This window comes from Lichenostomus cassidix, chromosome Z (assembly GCF_008360975.1).
Source record: "Lichenostomus cassidix isolate B80296 chromosome Z, HeHo_3.0, whole genome shotgun sequence".
Taxonomy (NCBI): Eukaryota; Metazoa; Chordata; class Aves; order Passeriformes; family Meliphagidae; genus Lichenostomus; species Lichenostomus cassidix.
In genome coordinates, this window is record NC_139511.1 from 28,377,946 (window position 1) to 28,402,526 (window position 24,581).

Sequence of the window (24,581 nt, forward strand, 5' to 3'; positions counted from 1 at the left end):
AGCCCAGGATACAGATGGACTTCTGGGCTGTGAGTGCACATTGCTGGCCCATGCTCCATTTTTCACCCAGTAGCACCCCAAAGTCCTCTCTCAATCACCTTTACCTCAACTCAAACACAGCACCTTCCACTTGGCCTTGTTGAACTTGGGCCCCACCCTTCAAGTCTGTCAAGGTCCCTCTGGATGGCATCCCTTCCCTCTGATAACCAATTGCACCATTCAGCCTGTTGCTTTTGTCTTCCACAAATTCAATCCCACTGCCTTATTTAATTGATGAAAATACTACCCAGTACTGGTCCCAGACCTTTGGGGGGACATCACCTGTTACTGGCTTCCATCTTGACATTAAGCTATTACTATAACTCTTTGAATGCAGCCATCCTTACCTAGTGTTCTCATCAGCCTTGCATATGAAGAAATTGTAAAAGAAATGTATAACAGAACCCACTGCCTATGGACCTGCTTTGTACCACTGTACCGTGACACTAAGTACCCAGTATATAAACCAAAAAACATTAGCATAACAATTACTCTTATATGTCACTACCAAATGCAAAAACATAAACCCAGGGGGGTTGAAAATGGACACCCAGAAAAAACTTTCTCTTAGAACACCCAGATATGAATTTCCTGGCTCTGATCCATTTCACAAAAAGTGCCTAAGGAAGAAAGATAAAAATGGAAACCATTCTTAAGGCCAGATACCTGATTTGGCTTACTGGAAGGTAATGAAAGGTATGTTCAACCTCTGGCTCCTGCAATCCAAATTCTTAAAAAAACCAACAGGAAATAGAAAAAATTGGTTAAGCTATTTCCCCCAGAATCTGAAAAGCATTTCTACTGGCTTTGCTAGAAAGAATATGTCCAAATCTAAAGGTTTTCACAGCAGGAGACTGGGTGTCTAATAAAAAAAAGACTAGAAAGCTAAAATGCTAATGTACCTGCTTTCTTCTATTCTCCTTCAGATTAATTTTTTTTAACATTACTATGAGAATCCTTACCTTTCATGTTTCTGATCTTTTCCTTGCATTCTGATCCACTTCTGCCTCAGCTGTCCCCGCTGTTCCAGAACTTAGAACCTAAAGTTCTGAGCAGCACAGTATTTTCTAAAAAGTGTCTTTTTAAAAGTGTTGTTTACAAAGTCTCATCACCAATCTGTTCCATGAATGGCAAAAGTCATTGGGAGACATAATGACTAGACAAAAATAAACCCCCCCCCAATTTCCACACATCTTGGAGAAGCATACATTTGTTTTATTTACTAGACAAGCAGCAGCAGGTTATTTTATTAAAATAAAACTGTATTTAAAAAATTGAAATGCATACATTCAAACCACTCGAGCACATTCATCGCTTAATACAGGAACTAAAACTGAAATTGTTCAATGAAGCAGAAAATGGCCAGCAGAGTGTTTGGGACACTGGCAGCAAAGCACTTTTTCTATGAAAAGTCATGTAAGTACATCTTCAGGCACAAATTTGGTTTAGACATTACCTCAGTCTCTTCAACATTAACTCATTACACAACTGCTGCTGCGACAGAACCACCACAATTATTAAAACATGTCTTTTAGCACACAAAACAAATACGCTGCTTTAAAAAAAGAAATCACTGGAATAAAAATATGGATAATGTATAAAAATAGTATGATTTTAATTTGAAATTGTTTCTTCAGTTTTTCTGTTATGTTTTTGAAGTGAATTGTAACCATGTGCCTTGTTGAAGGGAAAGATGGGAGGTAGAAACAGCAACACAAATAGCCTGTGAATCTGCTTTCTTAGATCTTCTTTTATGAAACTGCAACAACAATATTACTTAGATTTTCCTTTCTACCATCAATGAAAAGGTACCACTGAATAGAGGATACTGACTTTTTTCTCCAACCATTGTCTGATACAGTTTGTCAGTGGAGCTATTTATAGTTAAAAACATACTCAAAATCTAATTTTAACCATCTTACACATGATCAAACCGACAAAGATTTTAACAGCAGCCTTACAGAAGATCACTGATCAATGTTTAGTCCATTCTTTTAAGCTTCTAACAATTTTTGAAGATATAACCTCTGGAAGTTCAGAAGTGGTCCACTCTTCCTTGAAAGTACTCAAACTTCAAGGTCCATCCAAGTTGTTACTGCTTTGGCAGGATGACTGAACACTGCACTGTTGTCTGAAACACAAAGTCACAGCAGATAAATGCTTCTTCTGCCAATGCAGAGAATATTATTTTCATTGTAAAGGTAGACTATGTAGCCTGCTTTTGGGTTACAAACAGGTGTAATTACTTTCATGTGCATAGTATCTCCAACTTCTTCCAACATCACAGAAGTCACAGAATTACAAGGAGGGCATATGCACACAAGGAGTTTTCGTGACAACTTTTCAAAAGCTATGTGATAGGCTTATTGGTACGGAGAAAAACAACCATATTGCAAAAACACTGAATAATAGACTTTGGGCTCACAGGCTACAAATGAAAAAAATTTTGCAGCTGGCTTTTCATGACTTCTATATCACTTTGCATCAATTCTCTAGTACAGCTATCAAGAACAGAAACTAGTTAGATGGCACTGACTGGGAATGAATAAAATACTCAAGTTATGTAGGGACAGGCAACTTTGACACTAGCCACATTCAAGGGCAGGGTCTGAGAAACATTTCAATCTTAGCTTTTGTAAGAAGTCCTTGGCCTGCAAGTACCACTGCATGTAGACCAGTGCAACTACAATTAAAGTGAAGCCTTGATGAATTTTCCTCCTCCATCTTATTAACATGAGTCAATATACTCTGGTCACATATGTATGTATGTTCACTGATTTCACTGAGATATTTTTTGAGGAAGAAAATTACTCAAATTACAAGATTTGATTTCTACATACAGAACATAGGAATGTAAGATTCAGTTTGAGATAGACCAGAAAAAATATTAAGCCTTTATGCCCTTCAACTTGTTTCTTATCAAACACATAAATGCCCAAGTGACTCACTGATGAAGTGTATTGAAACACATCTACAAATACCTTATCCAATCAAAACTATCCTACAGTATTCACTCACCACAGGTCTCAAAATACAGCATTATTCCTTGCATCAGAGATCTGACAAGTACCATTTCTTGCAGGCTAGTATAGAAGTTCAAGGAAAAAAGCAGGCAGAACCAGCAGGTTTCCTCACAGAGCCAAGAAATTTACCTGAGGAGCACTCACAAAAGCTATGACACCTCACCACAAGCTGATTTTCTTAGATCCAAGATCCAAGGGTTTCATGTGGACACTCACATATATTTTCATCTTACTTTGTATCTCATTTGTTTGTGTCTTATGAAGGATAACAATTCATCAACCATATATAGCTGTTCATTTTTTAACCTTTTTCAACATTTCTTGTAAAACTGAAGCTAGACCTTTGCAATAAAACTTGTGAGAATCTTGCACAATCTGCCCTTCTTGAATGGATTTGGTTTCTTGAAGCATTTACTCTGAAACGTTTTGATTTAAGCAGAAACATCCTGTAACATACACCTGTGTTATGTGTGCATACTCATACACTGTCCCTGGCACTTGTCAGACTCATTCGTGTACTTACTTTCAGAGTGTGCAGGGTGTTGGTCCATTCCATGGAGCCTATCTGAGGTATAGCAGTAAGGAGTATGCTTGTAGCCTTATTTGCATTCCCTTTCAGCGTCTTTAAAACTTTATCCACTGAAACCTAGAAATACAATACAACTGAGTGGTGTCTCTCAATTTTGACAGTGCACATTTTAAATACCCACATATATTTAACTCAGAGGTCTAAACGTGAAGTCTTAGAATATCACAGTCTTTTTTGTGAGTGTATGGTTTATACTTGTGTATCGTAAACAAATAGGAGAGCTAAATATACATTATTTTGCACAGAGCTGCAAAAGAAAAAAACACCAGACCAATCACAGGAAGACAAGACATACGCAGAATTCATGAGCTTCATACTCACAGACCCCCTGATTCAGACAACAGGAAACAAAATGTTTGCTAGTAGTGGGGCAAATTTATTAAAGTGCATATGATAGTAACAGTTGACTCTACTCTTACTTTCACAATCATTCATCAAGAATAATGCAGGGATATTAACGTAATTAAGAAGAGATTTAGTACAGTAGGTCATCTCTTATCAAAACCTACACATGCTCATCCAAATCCCTCATGACAACACCAAAGGAAAAAGTTTTACTCACTGCTTCTTCATGTTCCTTCCAGCAGTCATAATCTGTTGCCATGGCAATACTAGCATAACTCATTCCAGCCTCCTTTGCAAGAATCACTTCAGGCACTGTAGTCATGTTGATAACATCAGCTCCCCAGCTGCGAAACATACAGCTTTCTGCGCGAGAGCTGAAACGTGGGCCTTCAATTGTGATCATTGTCCCCTTGGAGTGACACTGGAGTCCCAGCTTCTTGGCAGTCTCAATAAGAACCTACAAAACATGGAAAGGAAATAATTCCCCCTGTGCACTGTTTTTGCATCCCACCGAAAACTTGCACACAGTAGAAGTTAGCTTTATACTTCATATGGCTATAGCTGTCCAAAATCAAAGTTCACTTTTGCTTTCCTCACCCAACAAGAAAAATTAATAGTCCTACCAACAGGGATGAACTTGAACTCATCTGATTTTGTTAGTATCCGTTGCATTACTGCTTTCAATACAGACCAAGAAGATTGGGAAACAGATTTTTTTTGCATATTTTGCACTGTGGCTACATTTGCAAGCAGAATGGTAAAAGCATTCCACTGAGGACTACAATATCACATGGTGGAGCTGAGCTAGTGAGTACAATAGTAAGATATTTACATTTTGAAAGTAAAACTCTACAAGCACATACTTCAAAGAGTGCCCTGGGAATCTCTGCAGAAATTATGACCACATTTTCCCATGCCAGTGGCTCAGCTGTACACTTGACATATAGCATGTACTTCACATTAGTCCTTATAGTACCAACTAAGACCTGATATACGGCAGAATAATCCTGATTTCCCTCTTGTTAACTGGCCTGGATAATGCCAGTTGATACAGTTGGAATAAGAGGGTATCAGCCTAAGTAAATGGGACTAGCATACCCATCACCGTCCTAAGTAGGAAAGTGAAAGGAACTACAATGATATCTATTTAGGACGGTCATCAACAAAACAGAAAAGCTTTAAAAGAAAATGAATGTATCACCAAAAACTGTGGTAGGCCAGGACAGACCTTCATAATACAGCAGCAGTTAGAAACCTAGACTAACACCACTAGAAGCAGCTTCTTAGCATCATGACTCAAGCCACGTGGAGCAGCTTCCCTGCAAAACACTGTGAGAAGGCTACACAACACAAATGGATGCAACAAGCAGCAACAGCTCAAGTGTGTTACATGACCTTACGCCTTATGGGGTGCCTTCTCTGGATGCCTTCTCCCTGGCATGTGGATCAGTGGATTGTGTGGAGCACCACAACAACATAAAGCTGAAGTACCCACATCTGCCACTGCAGATGCATGTAAACAGGTAAGTCTGCACTCTCAGAAGAGGGTGTGTGTGCACATGACCCACACGTGCTGAGGAAGGACAGTGGTGCATGAGACTGCACCACTTTTGAATGAATGTTTGTAGGGGTAAAGCAGAGCTTCTGGGCATTAGCCACAGAAAGACATACCACAAATTGTGGTGTTTGTTAACTCGATTTTGTGACACTGAACTTGTCTCCAAATCAGAGAGACACAGATTTGAAGGACAGAGCACTTAGTGGATTAAAGAATGGGCTAGATGGCCACACGCAGAGTTATGGTCAACAGCTCCTTGTCTATGTGGAGACCAGTGACCAGTGGTGTCCCTCAGGGGTCAGTACTGGGGCTGATGCTGGTCAACACCTTATCAGCGACACGGACAGTGGGACCAAGGGCACCCTCAGCAAGTTTGCCACTGACACCAAGAACTGTGGGGCAGTCAATACATTGGAGGGAAGGGATGCCATCCAGAGGGACCTGGACAGGCTGGAGAGGTGGGGCTGTGCAAACCCCATGAAGTTCAACAAGGCCAAGTGCAAAGTCCTGCACCTGTGCCAGGACAACCCCAGACACACCTACAGGTTGGGTGGAGAAGTGATTGAGAACAGCCCTGGTGAGGACTTGGGGGTGATGGTTGATGAAAAACCCAACATCACCCAGCAATGTGCACTCGCACCCAGAAAGCCAATGGAATCCTGCACTGCCTCCAAAGCAGTGTGGGCAGCAGGGCCAGGGAGTGGATTCTGCCCCTCTGCTCCAGTGAGACCCACCTGGAACACTGCATCCAGCTCTGGGGTCCTAACCCTATGAAGACAGACAGAAAGTTGGGGCTGTTCAGCCCGCAGAAGAGAAGGCTGCATAGAAACTTAATAGCAACCTTCCAATATCTGAAGGGTTGTACAAGGAAGGTGGAGAGGGACTCTTTGTCAGGAACTGTAGTGACAGGACAAGGAATGACAGGTGCAAATTGAGAGAGGGGAAATTTAGGTTAGATATTAGAAGAAATTTTTTAACATGAGGGTGGTGAGACACTGAAACAGGCTGCCCAGAGAGGTTGTTGAAGCCCCAACACTGGGAGTGTTCAAGGCCAGGGTGGATAAGGCCTCGAGGAACCTGGTCTAGTGGAAGACAGCCCTGCACGCGGCAGCAGCAGTTGGGACTAGATGACCTTTAAGGTCCTTTACAACCTCTTAATATTCTGGGATTCATTCTGTCTGTAAGTTAATGTAATATTAATCACACCTAATATTTTGGTTTATTGCTGCTATTAATTCTGCATACATGTTTAACTGAATGCCAGTCAATTAGATTGTTAATAAATCAACAAATTGTGGTTTAATGACTTAAACTACAGTTGAGCAGTACCTTTCTGAAACTCTTTACAAGTTCCAACTTCACTGCCTATAAGACGTTGTGCTGAGCCTCAGTTTCCAAAAGCAGTAAAACCAAGATACCCAATGTTATTTGAAATGTCACAGAGAAAAATATACTCTATTAAATATAAACTCTACTTAAATACATCAACTATATTTAAAAATATAAACCCTATTTAAATTCTCATTTAATTTACCAACTAAACCAGAGTATTTTGATATATTTGCACAATGCAATATAATATGAAGTTTTCAGATGTTTCGATGCAAAAGTCCTTAAACAGTATGTTACATGCACAATTTTGACTTTATTATTATTACATTCATGACTGAAATTCCTCTGAATTGCAATAAACTGGGCTGAAATGATCCCAACAACTTTCAGAGATAGTTTCAGGAAAAAATGCAAGTCACTTTTATCTGGTATTTTCAAATGAAGTGAAAATATTCCTTCTCAGCCTCACAAAGAGCTCAAAAACCACACGCTCCTTAAGACATCTGTTAGGCTGATTAGAATGCATGGACTAATGAGATATTGATCACGTGTGAGACTGGGAAGCACCTAAATGTTTTTTCTCTGTTTGAAAAGGCACATTTCTCTGCTGGCTTTTCAAAAAAATGTAAAACCCAAATAATGGGTACTCTATGTAATAATAAACTCTAGCTAGTTAATGACTGAAAGAAAACTAGTCTTGGAATATGTTTCCTGCAGTCTCAGGGAATGTCTTATGTATGAATGGAATACATGCTTAAAAAAAAATGACAGTGTGAAGTACTGCCAATCACCGAAGTAATAATACTTTTGAATGCATTTCTTAATAAACTCCTTGCATTTACTGTGACATAACACCACGCTCACAGTTAGAAAGCAACTAAATGCCAGCTAATCTCCGGTAAGAGCATGTGGCTAGGCCTTTTTTGCAAGAAAAACACAAAGTATTTTGCATAGTTTGCTGCTCAATGGAAGAAGAGCAAAAGTATGCACATATATAATATGCAATGGTTTGTTTCCTCATGAGATTTAAAATATCTTTAGTTCATTGTAAAACACCTTGACTCCTAGTGTGGACATCTCTAAACCACAGTGTGGCCAATTAACAAAAACAGCCCATAATGACACTGAAGTGAATTGGTGACAAAAGCAGAATAGCTCAGTAGTACAAATGTTTGTACATGCTCTGGGTATAGATTGTGCCACCTGCTTCACAATTCAGCTTTGTCTTACTTGCAGAGAGCAGGTCTCTTAGAAGGACATGACTGATTCTGTAAGTACTCCTGATCCTCAGAAGAATGTACCTCCTTGCAGCTTCTGATCAGAGCATTCCACAACACCACAAAATATGCAGTTCAATCTTCACCTTCCTTTCTCAACTCTAGGAATACACTAGGGTGACATATTTAAAAAGATACATTCCTCCCAGAAGCTTATAAAGGTGCTGAAAAATAGAGAAGTGTTTCATGCTCTCTAGTCTAAGAAGCCTGAAAATCTTGAAGTGACACAACTGAGAGTAACAATTAAGAAAAAAAGGCTATATAATTTGGTTTGTTTCAACAGCTAACATTCTAAGCCTTGACTCCACCACCACCCACCTCTACAATGCATAAAAACACAAATGCAGTACTGCAAATTCTGTGAATGTTAAAGTACTACTTATTTAAATATTAGATGTGGCTTTAATCAGAACAGTATGGAACTAATTTCTAATCCTAACTGCTTTGTTCACTTTGTTGCTTTCTTGGCTGGTTACTTGTTAAATAAGGATTTTTTGCCTTGTTATTAAGACTCTGGGGAAACCTATGTTGCCAACCGACTTCTTCTGCATATGTCCCTTAGGAAGACAGACACAAGATCTTTTACTTCCTGTGTCTTCCAAAGGTTACATTTGTCCTTAATGCCATGATGTATCTGAGAAACAGCATAAAGAAGTGCACATTGCCTCTGAATTCTAAGAATGCACAATTTGACTAATATATCACAAATACGTATCGTAAAAGCATTTCTTAAAACTATTACAAAATTCACTAACCTCTCTGGTTTTGGTGCAGAACGGCTCAGCCATTGGAATATGACATACTCCTGAGAGACTGGAATGCTGTCCATCATATAAAGTACAATGTCTTTTAGTTGTCCTGGAAAAGCAGAAAACATGCTTGGAGAGAACAACAGACAGAAAACAGAATAGAAAGCAACAATTCAGTATGATATTAGTGACCACCTGTAATCCTGTTTTATATTTCTATAATCTTTGAGAATTGAGCTAAAGAATATAAATCTGTTACTCCAGTAGTGCACTGCCAATTCCTTATGAAATGGACATGTACATGTACCTAAGAGTCAAGCTAATGAAGAGCATCATGACAATGAGCAGGTGGACTGAGCTGCCAAAGTGAAAGTATCACAAGTGGATCTGGACTGGCAGCACAAAAGAGAATTATTTCTAGCTTGTTGGGCCCACGATGCTTCTGGTCATCAGGGAAGAGATGCAACATACCAATGGGCTCATGAGCAAGGGGTGGACATAAGTATGGACAGTATCTCATGGGTCATCCACAGCTGTGAGACTTGTGCTGCAATCAAACAGGCCAAGCGGGTGAAGCCTCTGTGGCATGGTGGACGATGGTCAAAGTACAGGTATGGGGAAGTATGGCAAGTTGACTACATCACACTTCCCCAAACCCGCCAAGGAAAGCGCTACGTGTTGACCATGGTGGAAGCAACCACAGGATGGTTAGAGACCTCCCTGTGCCTCATGCTACTGCCCAGAACACCATCTTGGGTCTGGAAAAGCAAGTCCTGTGGAGACCTGGCACCCCTGAGAGAATTGAGTAGGACAATGGCACCCATTTCAAGAACAGCCTCATAAGCACCTGGGCTAGAGAACATGAGAAAGTTGAACGGAGTAACGGACTGCTGAAGATCACCTTGAAGGCACTTGGCAGGGGAACCTTCAAAGACTGGGAACTGCATTTAGCAAAGGCCACCTGCATGGTCAATACCAGTTTCCATCAATCAAGGTGGTTCTGCCCAGTCTGAACCTTTGCACACCGCAAATGGAGACAAAGTCCCTGTGGTGCACAAGAGAGATATTTTAGGAAAGACTGTTTGGATGAGTCCCACCTCAGGCAAAGGCAGACCCATTTGCAGGACTGACTTTGCTCAAGAACCTGGCTACACTTGGTGGGTAATGCAGAAAGATGGGGAAACCTGTTGTATGCCACAAGTGGACCTAATATTAAGTGAGAACTGTGTGCAGTGAGGGTATTGATTGGGTGTTATGTAAATGGTATATGATAAGGGGTGGATAATGTCTTAGATTACATGGAAGGTGTAACCGAAAAATAGGTATTCTATTACCATCTTCATAATCACCTGTTAAGAACAAGTGGGGCAGTGCTCTTTATCTTCAGCAGGACTCAGCCCTGATAACATCCTCCAGGGGGCTATCTCTGCTCATGGGCCATCAAGGTCTCTGGGAGTGACTCATAAGATTACATCATCCCATTGTGAGATGCTCTGCCCAGAGGGGAGGAACTGAACATTCCTACCTGCATATAAACTGAGTATTTTGAACACTGGACTACCACTTCCACTGGATTCCCAGAGCAGGAGAGCTTGGGAGTCACTACTGGACCTCCAGAGACCAACCAGATCGTTCTTCAGGATCACCACTTCAGACTACATCCATCACTCCAATGAGGCTGCAGCCACCATTTTAACCAAACTGCTACCACCATCCTGACCAACAGGGTGATGGGTTGTACTCCGATTCTATCAGTTTAAGCTGGTTTACTTCCAAACTAGCACACTATGACTGATTCTAAGAAGCAAACTCCAACTCAAATAAATGAACAAACCAGTCATTTCCATCTGTGGAAAATGTCATTCCATACCCTCTACCACTTTCATAATCGCCTTCCTTCTTCTTCCAATAAAACTGAATTATCAAATTACTGGTACTTAAAGAACAAAACGTAAATTCACACTGGCATCGGCTGTATAAAAAACAGTCTCAGTATGCTCTGCATCTTCAGGGATACTGAAAGAAAATTCTCCTACAAAAAGCCAGAGTGTAACAATACTGCAGTAACTGCAGTTGTGTGACACAGAGACCGGAAACCATAAAACTGGCAGCTGTTGCAGGAAGTTATTTTCTGTGTCTCCTCAACTCAGCTCAGTCATTCAAGTAAGCAGTTACTGTCTTGCACTTCTTTTACTAGCAAATATCAGCAACAAACCAAACAGAAAGTACTCAAAAGCCTCCAACTGACTAACAGGGCTGCAATTGACTAATAGGAGTCAAAGGCAGAAAAAAAATTATCATATATTTTTAAAGTATATTTTTAAAGAAGAAAACAACTGTTGCAGCCTATAGTAGCAAGTGGTTATCTTTGGATTTTGGAAGCAAGGAGAACACAATATAGGTATTTTTGTATTTATTGAATGAAACGCATCTTTTACTGTTTAAGTACACAAAATAAGCATAAAGAAAGCAGAGACTGTATATATAATCAAACACCAGGTGTGGTAATGATCTGCAAAATTAGGCTCTCAAAAACCTGGAAATCTTATATCGTGTTCTATATAAGAACATCTATATTCTGTGCTTCACACTGTATGTCAAACCCATTCTAGGCAGAAGTCCTACACAACTCCTTATATTGCAATTCTCTCATTAATTTCACAGTACACATGCCCAAAGAGAGGAAATTACAGTTGCTGCGTAGTTTTCTGCTCTTCTCCCAAGCCTATTCACAATTCCTTCTTTTTGCTTCACACCTGTAAGGAGAATTAAGAATAGGAATTCTCCCTATTGAGAATACATATATAGAGAGAGCCCAGGCACCAAAAGCTACGTGTATACTAGAAAGCACTGATTTTAATGGGGGCTTCAGTAAATTCTTGCCACCTAGACCACGACTTCTTTCCTATGTAATGCCTGGCATGGGTTAATCACTATATAGAAGCCAGAGTACCTTTCAAGAAAAACAACTGTCAGTTCTTGCAAATTTAACTAGTACCTTCTTTCCAAAACTATTAATATTGTTTGCAGAATCTTGATCTTTCATTAGAAGGTATTTCAGAAAAATTCTATCTTTTCAGACTGTGGCAAGCAACTAATATATTTTGTCCCATGAAAGTATCTTCCCATCAGTAGGACTGTTTTCATAACGACTTATGTAATGCAATCACTCTCAGACTGCTGTGAAGGGCTAAATACAGATCCTATCTCTAAAGACCTGGCAATCAAACACTCCCTGGCATAGAAGATCATGAAGAAAAAAAAACTGACACAGAAATTCAGCTGTCAAAAGAGACAGACTATTACAAAACATTAGTTTTCTGAATTGAACGGCAAGTGGGGATGGCTTTTAAATTCATATAATTTTCCACACTGAAACATTCTCACATGCTTTTCTGAGAGGACTTTCAGTTTCCTGAAGCCATTAAACAAGTCACAACAAGTTCCCACTTGCCCACATCAAAACGAAACTTACTTCCCTGAATGAAACACTGCTCATAAATAGGCTACACCGTTATTACTGGTTACCATCTGAGTAAACTCTAAATGAAAACACAGATCACAGAATAGCTGAGGGTAGAAGTGACCTCTGGAGGTCACCTGGAGGTCCACCTAGAACAGGCTGTGAAGGTCCATTCCAGATAGCTTTGGAGTATCTCTAAGGATGGAGACTCCACCACCTCTCTGCACAACCTGAGCCAGTGCTCAGTCACCTTCAGTAAAAATGTTCCCCGATGTTCAGAGGGAACCCTCTGTGTTTCAATCTCTTGCTATTGCCTCTGGTCCTGGGCACTGCTGTGCAGAGCCTTGGCTTCTCCCACTTTACACCCTCCCTTCAGGTATTTTTACACATCAGTGAGATTTCTCTTGAATCTAGTCTTCTCCAGGCTGAACAGTCCCACTCTCTCAGCCTCTCCTCTTAGGAGAGATGCTCCAGTCCTTTAACATCTTCGTGGAGTTGGGCACTCCCTAGTATGTCCATGTTCCTGTTGCACTGTGGAGCCTGGAACTGGATACAATACTCCAGGTGTGGTTCACCAATGCTAAGCAGAGGCTCCCCTCACTTACCCAAGAGTCTACCAGATGACAATGATGTCAAAATAACCGGTGCTTGACTCACAATCACCCAAACCATGTCACCAAGTTTGCTTAATAACTTTCCTACATAAATCAGTATCAATACTAAAAAAAAACAGAGCATTGTCAGCAATACAGCTGACATCCACCCATATATCAACTCTAGTATAAGAGGAAGCAGTTTATAAGGGGCTTGGCCCTGCAGGGTACTTAGTAATTTAGATACACTATTATTTCAAACCTACTCGTACAAGAAGAAACCATTTCAGCTACACATGCAAAAAGAAGTCTGTAAGTCTGAATTTGAATAGCACTACACTGCAGGGAATCTAGGTTTGCATTTTCTGTTGCCAATGAAATATTCCCAGCAGCACCACCAATGCCCAAAGAAACTGCACAAACCATTTTTAAGTACTTTATATTAGGTGGAATACCCAAATAAGACTTCAAGATATAATACACTTCCAAATATTAAAAATAAATTTACCTTTAAAATGTGCAACCATATCTTGAAATACTGGTGTTGCTGGTGATCTCTAAAAGTAGTTTTATTTTGCCCCCAAATTTGCTTCAATTTTTTTAATCACATTATCGAGCACAGGACTGGCTGGCATACACAGACTTTGGAAACAAATTTAATTCCTTATGATTCTTAACAAATGGGATATGCAAGCATCTTTTTTTAAAACAACCTCCTCTCTTTTGCTGCTGTGTTGCATTTATCTCTCTTCTGCAGGACATCATTATTATGGCATATATTTTCCTAGCTGACTCCTACTATGCTTTCTTACACCTCTCCATCTCACTTCAGATTCTTCATAAAACTTGGAATAGCCTGTGCTATTATTCGTGTTTCTCTCCCTCATCTGAGAATAACAAATTTCTTCTTCTGAAGAACAGTCTCCCCATGGAGCTATACTTCAGTTCATTCATGGCCATTCTTTAAAGCCTGGTACTTCTATGTCTGTTAGAATGGGACTTCTTGTAATTGCATTCCTATTTACTATCACATTTTCTTGTATGAATCTTGTTTTTTGAAGGAAAAACTGAGGCTATCACCTCATTTTACAAAAACTTAATTTAACATGAACACATTATTATATGGTTTAATCCCATTTGTCCTATTTTTTTCTGTCTCTTACTCACCTGTCAATGAACTGGTCAATTATGACAAGATCACCAGGCTGGATTTCCTCTCGTAATGAACCACAGGCAGTAGTCACTAATACATGAGAACAATTTTCTTCTTTTAATGCCCAGATATTGGCACGGTAATTGACGTTTGATGGCATAATTGTATGATGCCTTCCATGTCTGCAAAGATATATGTTGCAAGAGAGTAAAATATATCCGACTGAAATTGCCTTCGTTGTCACAAATAAAGAGAATTCCAGGAAACATATTTTCCCTAACAATACTAGAAGTGGTACTGACCATTTCAGTTACTTATGGTATATTTTGTTTTCCTAAATGTATTAAGCTTCTCTTACAATGCAATTTAAGAAGCAGTGGTACAATTTTCCTTTTAATTGCAAAATTTTAAGGTCAAGACTGTAACAAAAAGAATCTTAAAAATACAATTCAAATATACTTCAGCAGCTTCAAGAGTAAAATAAGCATTTTTCTCTGAATTTTCTAAGTCAGTTCCATAGATTCTGAAACCCCTTTTCCATACACTACAGGAAATGTTAAAGGTTTATATACATCTCCACGAATTTTCTGCCCAGAAGTGTTGCTTATATTCTCCCACACAAAAACTAGTACATCACAGGACATTGTGCTCTAATCTGTCACCTTTCCAAAGGAAACAGTACACAATCATCACATTTTTGTCTTTGATCTTAAAGTGATCTGACAGCTTTCATAAATTAAAAGAATGACTTCACACTGTTGCAGTATTCTTTTTCACCAAGACAGGAAATACTTGGTCTTATAAGCACAAGCTTTTGTAGTACAGAAGTACATTACTTACATGATTAAACACATTGGAAAATTGTTTTCAATCATGTAAGAGAAAAGAAGGAAGTTAATTTCTCAACCCATGTTTTCAGAGGCCAAAAAAGTCTTACGAATTTGATAATTCAGGGACTGCACACAACATGACGAAGCACTGTCAGGAAGGATTCCCATGCTGTTATTAGCATCTCTGATAGGCTTCTAGGCACACAGATTTACTGCTTTACTGCAGTTGCTGTCATAATCTTCTTACAGAATACACATGCCCTTTCTTCATCCAATCTGATTCAGAAGTCAAAACTCAAAGTAAAATTTACCGGTACCTTAGCCCTAGAAGTAAAACCACAAGGTTCCTATATGAATGGTCATAAATCCACGTGAGGAGGTAAACCACAGCCAAGTTGTTCAGACATCTGTGGTCCAAGGTCGAGTTTGAAACAGCACAGCTAAGAAGTTTTGACTTGGCATTTCATTTGAGAAAATGAGAAAAATGTTGTCTAGGTGTAATAAAATACATGAACCAAACCCATAAAAGATAAGAAAAGTAAAACCATGGACAGAAGTGTAGTTGCAGAGACGGCTGGCAGTCAGCAGCTTTAATGGAAAAACTGGCATGAAAATAATCAGGGCCATGAGTGCACCACTGGGTCCTAAGTGCCCTGGCCAATCTCACCCCGGGCCTCCACGCAAGCTCCTGATGCCTTTGAGCCTGGGTGCTCCTGCCTCCAAGCTCAGACCCCAGCCTTCACTCCTAGCCTGAACTACGTCACAGCTGTGCCTGTCTCCACCCCTGTCTCCCACACAGCCTTCAGACCCATTTGTTTGTTGCCAGAGCAGGACGGGCTTTAGACACATGCTACAGACCTTGTCTCTCACCTGCTACTGCTCCTGCCTGAACTGCCCAGATGGATTCTGTACTTGACTAATCACCTTGACTTGACTGGGCCCACTGACGGACCTTTTCATCAGCATGTGCTCTGTCCGTTCTCCCCTGATGCCAAGAACTGTGTTAGTATTGTTATATTTAACCTCGTAGCAAGTTGGTCCTAGAAATCCATGGTTACATCAGTGTGCAATTTCCACATTCATCTGCAGATCCTGCTTCCAGGGTCTCTGCTGAATATAGTAAAAGATGTCTGAATAAAAATGACACAGGGAAGGCACTGCAGGGAATGCAGCCCCTTAAGCAATAACTGCAACACCCAAAGGACTCAGTAATCTAAGGGAATGATTTGGAGGAATTTACAGTGGTCCCAGAGACACAGTTCATCAGGAAGCAGACACTTTATTTCACAAAGGAAATCTTTACACACAACAAGCAGATGAATTATAAGGCTATCAGCACCACCTACCTATAATCAGAATAGGTGGCCTTACCCAATAAGAATGGCAATACCTCCCACTAAATTTTTTCCTGACATAGATAGCATTTTCAATACTCTTAGCCCCCTGCAGTACCAGATTTGCTCATGAAAACCCCAGACTTCTGCTGAACTTTGCCAGCAACCACACAGTGAGAGATGATGTCAGAGTAGAAGTTCAGCTCACTTAATGAAAAGAGAAAAAGTTCTGAGAAAACTTTAAGATGCATCATACAAACCCGCTTAAAATGCTCATTTACCTTGCTAAGAGCACACAGTCCACATTTTTGATCTTTCCCAAAATCAAAGCATCTGATGGCTGCAAAACAAGCAAATAAGAATGAGTTACAGCCTGACAATCACATTAGAAATTTTTACTACTGCCTAAAATTAAGCTCAAAAGTTATGGAAGAAAATACTGGTTACTAATGTATTCTCAAATTTTCTTGAGCTCAGCTCTGTAATTTGATATGGCAGATTAGTAAAATGGTCTGGAACAGAAAGACCAAACTTGAGACCAGAAGGCTTATCACAGTTCTTTTCTGTGCTCAAACTAACATTAATATTGTAACTCTTCACTTTGGGGTTTGAAACTGTAATACTTCCTAATGTATCAAAAGAGTGTTACCATTAAATTGGTTAGCATGCCTCACTCTTTTGTGTAAACTTCACTTTCTTTTTGCTAAATAGCTCACCTGAGTAAGGTGTGGTGTGCACTTCTTTGGTTCCTTTCCTGGAACTTCCTTTTTCTTGTAAAACTGTAAGTCTAGGTGGGAGATACTACCGGCACAGTCTATTTCCTTCCAGTGTGTTTAATAAGCTCCTGTACTGGCGGCCATTTGTAGTGTTGGGGGGCAAGGCAAAAATCTCCTTAGGTCATGTTCAGATAATCTCTTTATTCACAGGAAACAAGCCTTTTTATACACTCCAATTGGCAGGCTAGGCACAGATTGGCTGTGTGTCTGTCAATCACGTGCCTTCCCATTCAATCATCGGGATAATCATCCAATTATTAAGCACGAGATAAGCTGCTTAATAATTAAAAAAATTTAACAAATTAAAAAAGCCTTCCATACTGACCAAAGGTACATGGCTGATGAAGTTTTTTTACTCCTTTGTGCAGGAGCTATCCTGCAAGTACGCTTACTCTTCTCAGTACTGCTAAGACCTGCTGTAGGCCATCTACTGCACTGCTTCAGAATTTGCATTCCCCAAAACCTGTTGCATACCAGTGCTGTGACAGACTAGACCTACAAATGCTGTGCTGCCACTGTGCCCTTAATTCCAGTTTGAACAGAACCCTGTGAAGAAGTGGTGTTCCATCCTTCTTAGATAGGAAGGCTTCAGTTAATATTTGCTACAGGCGTAGTATTACTTTTGCTTTGCCAGCAATCTCCAAACATATCCGTGCTGTGAACATCCATGACTCTCAAGAAACAGGGAATGCAATGGCAACTGGTTTGGTTTAACCAGTTGATTCTCCTTCAAACCAATGCTGGCTACTTTTGGAAAGCAGAGTGTAGAAAACAGAGGAGGTAAGTTCCCTTCATTCTATCACAGTTTGTTTACTCATTTTGAAAGATGGTAGAAAAGTCAAATCAGTTTTTCTCATTATGGTTCCCCCCACCCCTTAATATTTACCTTCTTCCCCTTCCTGAACGGTGTGGATACAAACTCCTCTTGCTCTTTACCCTCTTACTGCCACTTTGAACCATTTTTGAATGGAGGCACAGATTCAATTTTCAATCACACACCATACCATGGAACTTTCTGGCAAGCTTCCACTCACAAAATAGCACCTGCTACCACATACCAGATGCCTTTTTGTATGTATAGAGGCTTACACTGGTAGACTGCATAAGCTACAATTCCAATGGCAATCATAAGACCCAGACTTCCCTGGTCTTATGACATTACAGAATACCTAAGATCCAACTCTTCTGTGAACTTCCTGTGTCAACCAGAACATCTCTTCCCCTTGATTTCCTGCCTACAAAACTCCCTCATCCTTTGTCTTGCCTGTTAGCACTATAAATGCTTTGTGCCATGAACCATCCTTCACAATGCACTCAGTGTCGTGTGTAGAGCAACAGCCCTAGCCTCCACTCCATTCCGCTGAGGGAAAGGACAGAAGTAACATGATGGGAACTGTTCAGGTATACCAGTGTCACAAAAAGTTTCAGAGTTTCATTTTCAAATTATGTGGCTATAAGCATGTTCTTGCATTCGCATGTAAAACATAATTCAGTAGCTATAGAGAAAATGGTGTCCCATACACCTCAAAGGATGGTTTTCTGCAATTCAGAAAGGTTCCTGGACCGATCTGACAGATAAGAGAGGTCACATATCAACACAAATTTGAAAGAGGATTCATTCCTTGACTGCAAATTCAGGACTGAGTTTCTAAATTCATTTGATCCACAAATGAGAAGAGGTACAGTCTCCTTTGCACATCATCTTTGCAATACTTTGTTTCTACATACTAAGAATCCCACAACACACAGGAACTAAAAAGAACAACTGTGCCAGCACCTCCTCTATACATTCATTTACCAGTCTGAAAACTCTTAAAGCATAAAAACATCTTGAAAATTGGCAAAAAGTTTCAGTAACAAACAAAAAGGTTATACAGACCTTGCCATATGGAGTGTCAACATATTTTTCTGTTCTTCCTTCTAAGATGTCTGGATCATCCAGGCCAGTTCCACCGATAATTCCAATCTTACACAGAAAATACATATTAATTTTGCAATTTACATTTAAATGCATATCTGAAAAAATAACCAGGCAGCTACAAAATTTATCTTCTTCTCAAGATGAGGCTAGACAACACATCAACAAAGCATAATATGCCCATCACAGTATTCCAGAATGTAAATTCAAAATACCTGATTTTAAACACCTGTATTTAGCTTGCCAATTTCTTACCCTGTGGTTCTCCTCTTTAAGATACCAAATAAAAAAAAGCTATGAAAAAATGCACAAAGATGTGCCAATTAAACACTTATTTCTAATACAAAAATGAAGAGTGTTATTTGGGAATGCCTGTAATGAGTGAGAAATGTATGTAGAAAGCCCATCAAAAAAAAAGCTTCTTGTTATACAGAGAAAAAGTCTTACACATAACCACCACACTGAATACCAGGCTGTCATGTTTTTAAGCCCAGCTGGAAATTAAGCATCACACAGCCACTTGCTCAAACCCTTCTTCTTTGCTCCTGCACTCTGGTGGAATGGAGAGGAGAATCAAAGTAAAACTTGTATGCCAATATAAAAACAGTTTAATAACTGAAAATAAAATAAAATATGGTAATAAGGGCAAAAATAAAAACCGGTAACAATCATGATAACAAAAAGGGAAAAATACATGATGCACAATAGAGCTGCTTCCCACCCACTGCCTAATGCCAGACCCCCATTCCCAAACCCAGACTGGCCACCATTCTGGGTAGTTCCCTCAGTTTATATACTGGGCATGACGTCCTGTGGTGTGGAATATCCCTTTGGTCAGTTTGGGTCACCTGTCCCAGCTATGCTCCCTCCCAGCTCTGTCTGCACACCACCTCTACCTCCTCCCTGGCAGAGCATGAGACAGGGAAAAAAGTCCTTGGCTTAGGATAAACATGGCTCAGCAAAACCCAAAACATCAGTGTGTTATCAACACCATTCTCACTCGGAATCCAAAACACAGTACTGTAACAGATTCTGAGAGGAAATTAACTCTACTATAGCTGTAACCAGGACACAGGCATTTCTATATGGTATTATACCTCCAAAATAAAGAAAACCTTCTTGAAAAAGATTAGTTTTTCGTGGTGATTTGACAAAATCTAAGAGGTTCCCCAACTAAAATCCCTGTAGTGTTCTGATTTGCCTGTGATTACAAATTCCAGCTAAAAAAAAAAGCATTAGCTTTTTCTTGTTTCTAGTTCATCACTGGAACATAACTTGTTTTTCGTCTCTCTTGGGATAATTAGATTTTCAATCAAGTCAAGTTTTCTCTTGAGTTCAGAACACTTGTAATTCTTTGGATGGAATCAGTTCTGTCAAGCTTTTCACACTGAAAGCTTAGTAATGGTATTTAACAGTGATGTCACCATTTATCACACAGAGAAAATGTTAGTGCTTCTTTTTTTCTTCAACATGACCAGTTGTGGCAAAATTTGTATCACTTTCAAGTTGAATTCATACCATGACTGATATGCTTACCAGGGAAAAACAAAATCTGAACCATTCTGACATAACTTATTACCACAAGAAATGAAAATTTCCCAAGTAAAACCTCCAGATTTCAACACAAACACCCCCCCTCCACAACAGACACACAACTGCCTCTCACTAGTTATTTCTTACTTTCACATTCACAGAGACACCATTTGTTCAACCACTGTATTAGCTGGCTCATCAAGCACTTCTTTTCAACAAGCAGAGGCTCTGTGATCTTCGTTACTCATCGAATACCTCTCTAACAAAGCTTTCCACACCAGATGGTGCAAACTCTGATACGATGAGGTAGTTTTAACTCATCTCCTACCTCCTTCTGCTACCCCCCTGTGGAGCACGAGGAGAAGTGCAAAGCAAAACAGGAGCAAAACCCCACATACGCCGACCCTGAACACACACACAGACTTTAGGGAAGACCTACATCATTGTTTGCATTGTAGTATTGGTGGGTCTGTTCCACGTTACTTGTGTTGCTTAGGTACCACAAACGTTCCGACTCAGATTGCTCATGAAAATCCTGAAAACTATATACACTTTAGGCTGAATAACATATTGCTGTAAGAATTCTGGAAGGTGTGCAACAGGAACAATCATGAAACACAAAATGCACAAAAGAGCATCTTTAACACTGTTCATGAGTACATTCAGTAACCATTGATGATTGCTACATTAACAGAAGATAGGACCAAAACAGTGGGGATATTTTTCAATCTGGGGGAAAAAAAGTTTCCTTCAGCAATGTTACTAGTTTTAGCTTGGTGTAACACTTGTTTTTCTAGTGTCCTATGCCTTAAGATTTCACTAGCAAAGTGAAAGTCATTGAGACTGATGAAAAGAGTGCAATGCTGGAGACAACAGCTACAGATCCATAACATAGAAGTTATTTCGGAACTGCAAAGCATTAAGGTCATTATGAACACACAGATCCATCACAGGAACAGACTGTTCCTGTACATAAAGCAGCACACCTGGCCTGTGGCAGCATAGGCCAGGTGCATAGGTGCAGTTGCTCTCAGATTTGCTCTCAGGCTCCCTAAACCTACTGCTGCAGTGGCATCAATGCATGACTTGGCTGCACTGCTCAGTTCCTGAGCAGGTTTTTACACCAACAGCCATGCTGTCAAAAAATAGCAGTGTTGCAATGAGCTTGCAAAATATTCACCGCTCCCAGGGTGCAGAATACAAAACACAGAAGACCTAGACTATGTTGATTTTGCTTCTGCCTTCTTATACACTGCAAAACACCTCAGTGGCAGCCTGGTCAACCCTCAGGCCACTTGAGGCAAACACTGGCTAGAGAAATGCTGGGCTCACTTAAAATTCACTAGAGAGACACTCCAGTGGAAGGAAAGTTAGGCAGAAGAGACTTTTGAAACACCTGCTTCTCCAATCATGTAATGTCAACTTGGAGCTGACAGTTCTAATCCTAAAATTAATTTTTTCTCTCTGTCAGACAATTATTTTTCTTCCAGTTTACATAATCTCCAGAAATATAACTTGCATCTCGTAGCTAGACACAAAAACCTGTTTCTGTACTAAATTCTGTTTTCCTTCCAGTGAGTTACCTAAAGTAATGAAGATGCTCTAGGCTCAGTGGGGGAGATACCCTGTTCTGGTCAGGACAGGATTAATTTTTGCAGCAGCCTGGGAGGACCATGACCAGGACACAGAGGTTATTCTATACCACTTCATATAATTTTCCAGAAACAGGGGAAGGGGTCCTGGGTCAGGATAGTGCGACAACTGGGTATTTTCAGGCTCTGCATAGTGGTGAGCCATTGCATATTAATTGCTCACCTCTCTTGCATACTTTTGCTATTAATACTGTTACTGTTTGCTTTTTTATCTCGTTGTTTCCAGTAAATTGTTCTTATCTCAACCCATGATCCTCAGTTTTTCTGCCTCCAATTCTCCCCTCCATTCTGCTGCAGGGGAGGGGGGTGGGGAGATGCATGGTTTTGAAACATTTCAGTGGGAACACTAAATGGGAGAACACCATTTCTAAACCACAACACCCTGTCAGGGAAGCAGAGTTCTACTCCCACCTACCAGTCCAGGCATTGAAGGTATGGGAAGACAGAGAGCACTTGACCAAGGTAGAACGGTTTCACCTTTCCTCACAAGCCAAAGGAGTGACCTCACATCTAGGAATGACCTCAAGAATGGAAAGATGTGAGACTGTATTCTCCATTTCAGACTTTGCATCCTATAAACGGACACGAAGGATGTAACTTGCAAAAGTTAATGGAGGCTGTATCTAAGGTTATCTGGAATTAAATCTCAAATCAAATGGCATTGCAGTAGAGTGAAACACAAATTATTTTACTATTATATAGCTGACCCCATTGGGATGAAGGGGAACAGAAGTGAAACCTAGCAAAAAGTTATCCCACCAGTAACTACAAAAATCAATCCCATTTCTCTGTGGGAGTCCAAATAACAATCACATTGAAGTGTATGCCTTTCACCAAACCTGGCGTTTGGTGAACTTCCCAGGCAGGTTTAAGCCCAAGCCATAAAGATATCAGTGCACTAACAGCCTACACTTGTCCATCTGAGGGTCTTAAACACTAGTACATGTCAAGCATTGCCATGATCACCTACGGGTATTTTTGACAACTAACCAACAACAAACCTTGCTGTATTCTTCTCTTCTGTTTTTTGCGGATACTAAGAAAGGGGCAAGGATGGCATTACAAAGATTTTTGCTTAAAAGGAGATAAACTTGCATACAATTTACAGTTAATAGAATAAACCTGTACATTGAAGACCGTTTGTAACTGTTTTGTACCCATTAGAACAACTGTGAGTTACTTCACCGCGGAAATATAATGCACAGTTTGTAAAAACACAAGTTTCAGCCTGAGCACCGGCCTGCTCGCCCCTGGTGCCATCACCGCTCTGAGCCGCTTTTCAAATGCACAGGAGACAAGCCCTAGAAGGGAACTTTGCACTGCTCACTTCTGCCAAAGCTTCTAGCTCCGTACATGTTTACAAATACAGCCCACAGTTACAGACCCGCCACGGTCCCGCTCACTGACAAATCTGACACACCGCACCGGGCTAGGAGACCCGCAAAAGGAGAGGCCTCCGCATTCTTTAAAAATAAAGATCTAAAAAAAAGAAATAAAAAAGCCCGTCTCTTCCGGGACGGGCGCGGGAGCCGCAGCACAGGCCAGGGCGAGGGAGCGCTGGGAGGCACCGCCCGCCACAGCCGCACCGCCGCTCCCCGGCCCGCTCCCGGCAGGCGGCGCGGGGGGAACGCGGGAGGGCGGCAGGGAGCGGGGCTGGACCCAGCGGGCGGGAGGAAGGAAGGAAGGAAGGAAGAAGGGAGGGAGGAAACAAGGAAGGAAGGAAGCGCTTCCCGGCACGCGGTCGGCAGCGCCGGGAGAGTAGCGGCTTGGCCCGCGCCATCCTGCTCCCGCAGCCACCCCGAGACGGGGGGCGGAGGGGACAGGCGGGGAGGGATTGCGGGCGGCGATGGACGCCGCCTTCTCCCTCCTGAGGCGCGTCTGGGCGGAGGCGCGCTTACCTTGACGGGCACGGAGGCGGCGGCAGCGGCGGCGGCCATGCTGGCGGGAGGGCGGGGCGGCGCCGGGGGGCCGCGCTCAGCCCGCGCCAGGCCCGCCGCGGGGCGCTCCCGCCGCCAGGGGGCAGCACCCGCCCGCGCTGAGGCCCGGCGCGGGGAGCGCTGCCGTGTGGGAGGGCTGGGGTGTGAGGGGAGTGAGAGCCCCGCTGGGCTTAAATGCGGCTTGTTCCGCAGCCCGGCTGCTTTATTAATCGTCCTTCCGACCTGCGCGCCCACCTGCGGCTCTCGGAGCCTCCGCTGCGGGCAGCCGGCGCGGTGCTGCCGTGGGTGTAATTGAAATAGTTTGTCTGCTTTGAGGTTGCAGCTGTGCTCAGACGGCTAAGCGCTGGTGCAGTCTCTCTGGAAACTTAACTTTCAGAAGGTCCATATTGCAGACCACCTTCTTAATATTCCTGGAAGCTCAGCGTTTTATCTGACTTCCCCCCGTTCAAATTCTTGAATTTGCCAACAGGGATGGAGGTA

At 41.2% G+C, this 24,581-nt stretch overlaps 1 protein-coding gene across 2 annotated transcripts; it reads right to left on the bottom strand.

The window, feature by feature from the left end:
• Positions 1-1,233: 1,233 nt before the first annotated feature.
• MTAP (methylthioadenosine phosphorylase) lies at positions 1,234-24,207 on the bottom strand. 2 transcript variants are annotated; one of them, XM_085043097.1, is made up of 8 exons: positions 24,063-24,207; positions 18,941-19,027; positions 16,567-16,625; positions 14,136-14,303; positions 8,919-9,021; positions 4,214-4,453; positions 3,586-3,708; positions 1,234-2,170 (listed from the first exon to the last, which is right to left on the bottom strand). In XM_085043097.1, exons 1-8 carry the CDS (start codon positions 24,099-24,101, stop codon positions 2,132-2,134), a joined length of 858 nt encoding a protein of 285 aa, XP_084899223.1. In that variant the 5' UTR covers positions 24,102-24,207; the 3' UTR covers positions 1,234-2,131. The 2 variants fall into 2 exon arrangements, with proteins under 2 accessions (XP_084899223.1, XP_084899222.1); XM_085043096.1 differs by lacking the exon at positions 24,063-24,207 and adding an exon at positions 22,580-22,606.
• Positions 24,208-24,581: the final 374 nt, after the last annotated feature.

Excerpts from the sequence above, each read along its gene's own strand:
- MTAP (XM_085043097.1), bottom strand. The coding sequence starts at position 24,101 with ATGGCCGCCGCCGCTGCCGCCGCCTCCGTGCCCGTCAAG. Across the intron at positions 4,454-8,918 it reads TCTGCACCAAAACCAGAGAG|GTTCTTATTGAGACTGCCAA; the intron begins GTTAGTGAATTT and ends CATGTTTTGTAG. Across the intron at positions 3,709-4,213 it reads GGAAGGAACATGAAGAAGCA|GTTTCAGTGGATAAAGTTTT; the intron begins GTGAGTAAAACT and ends TTGTATTTCTAG.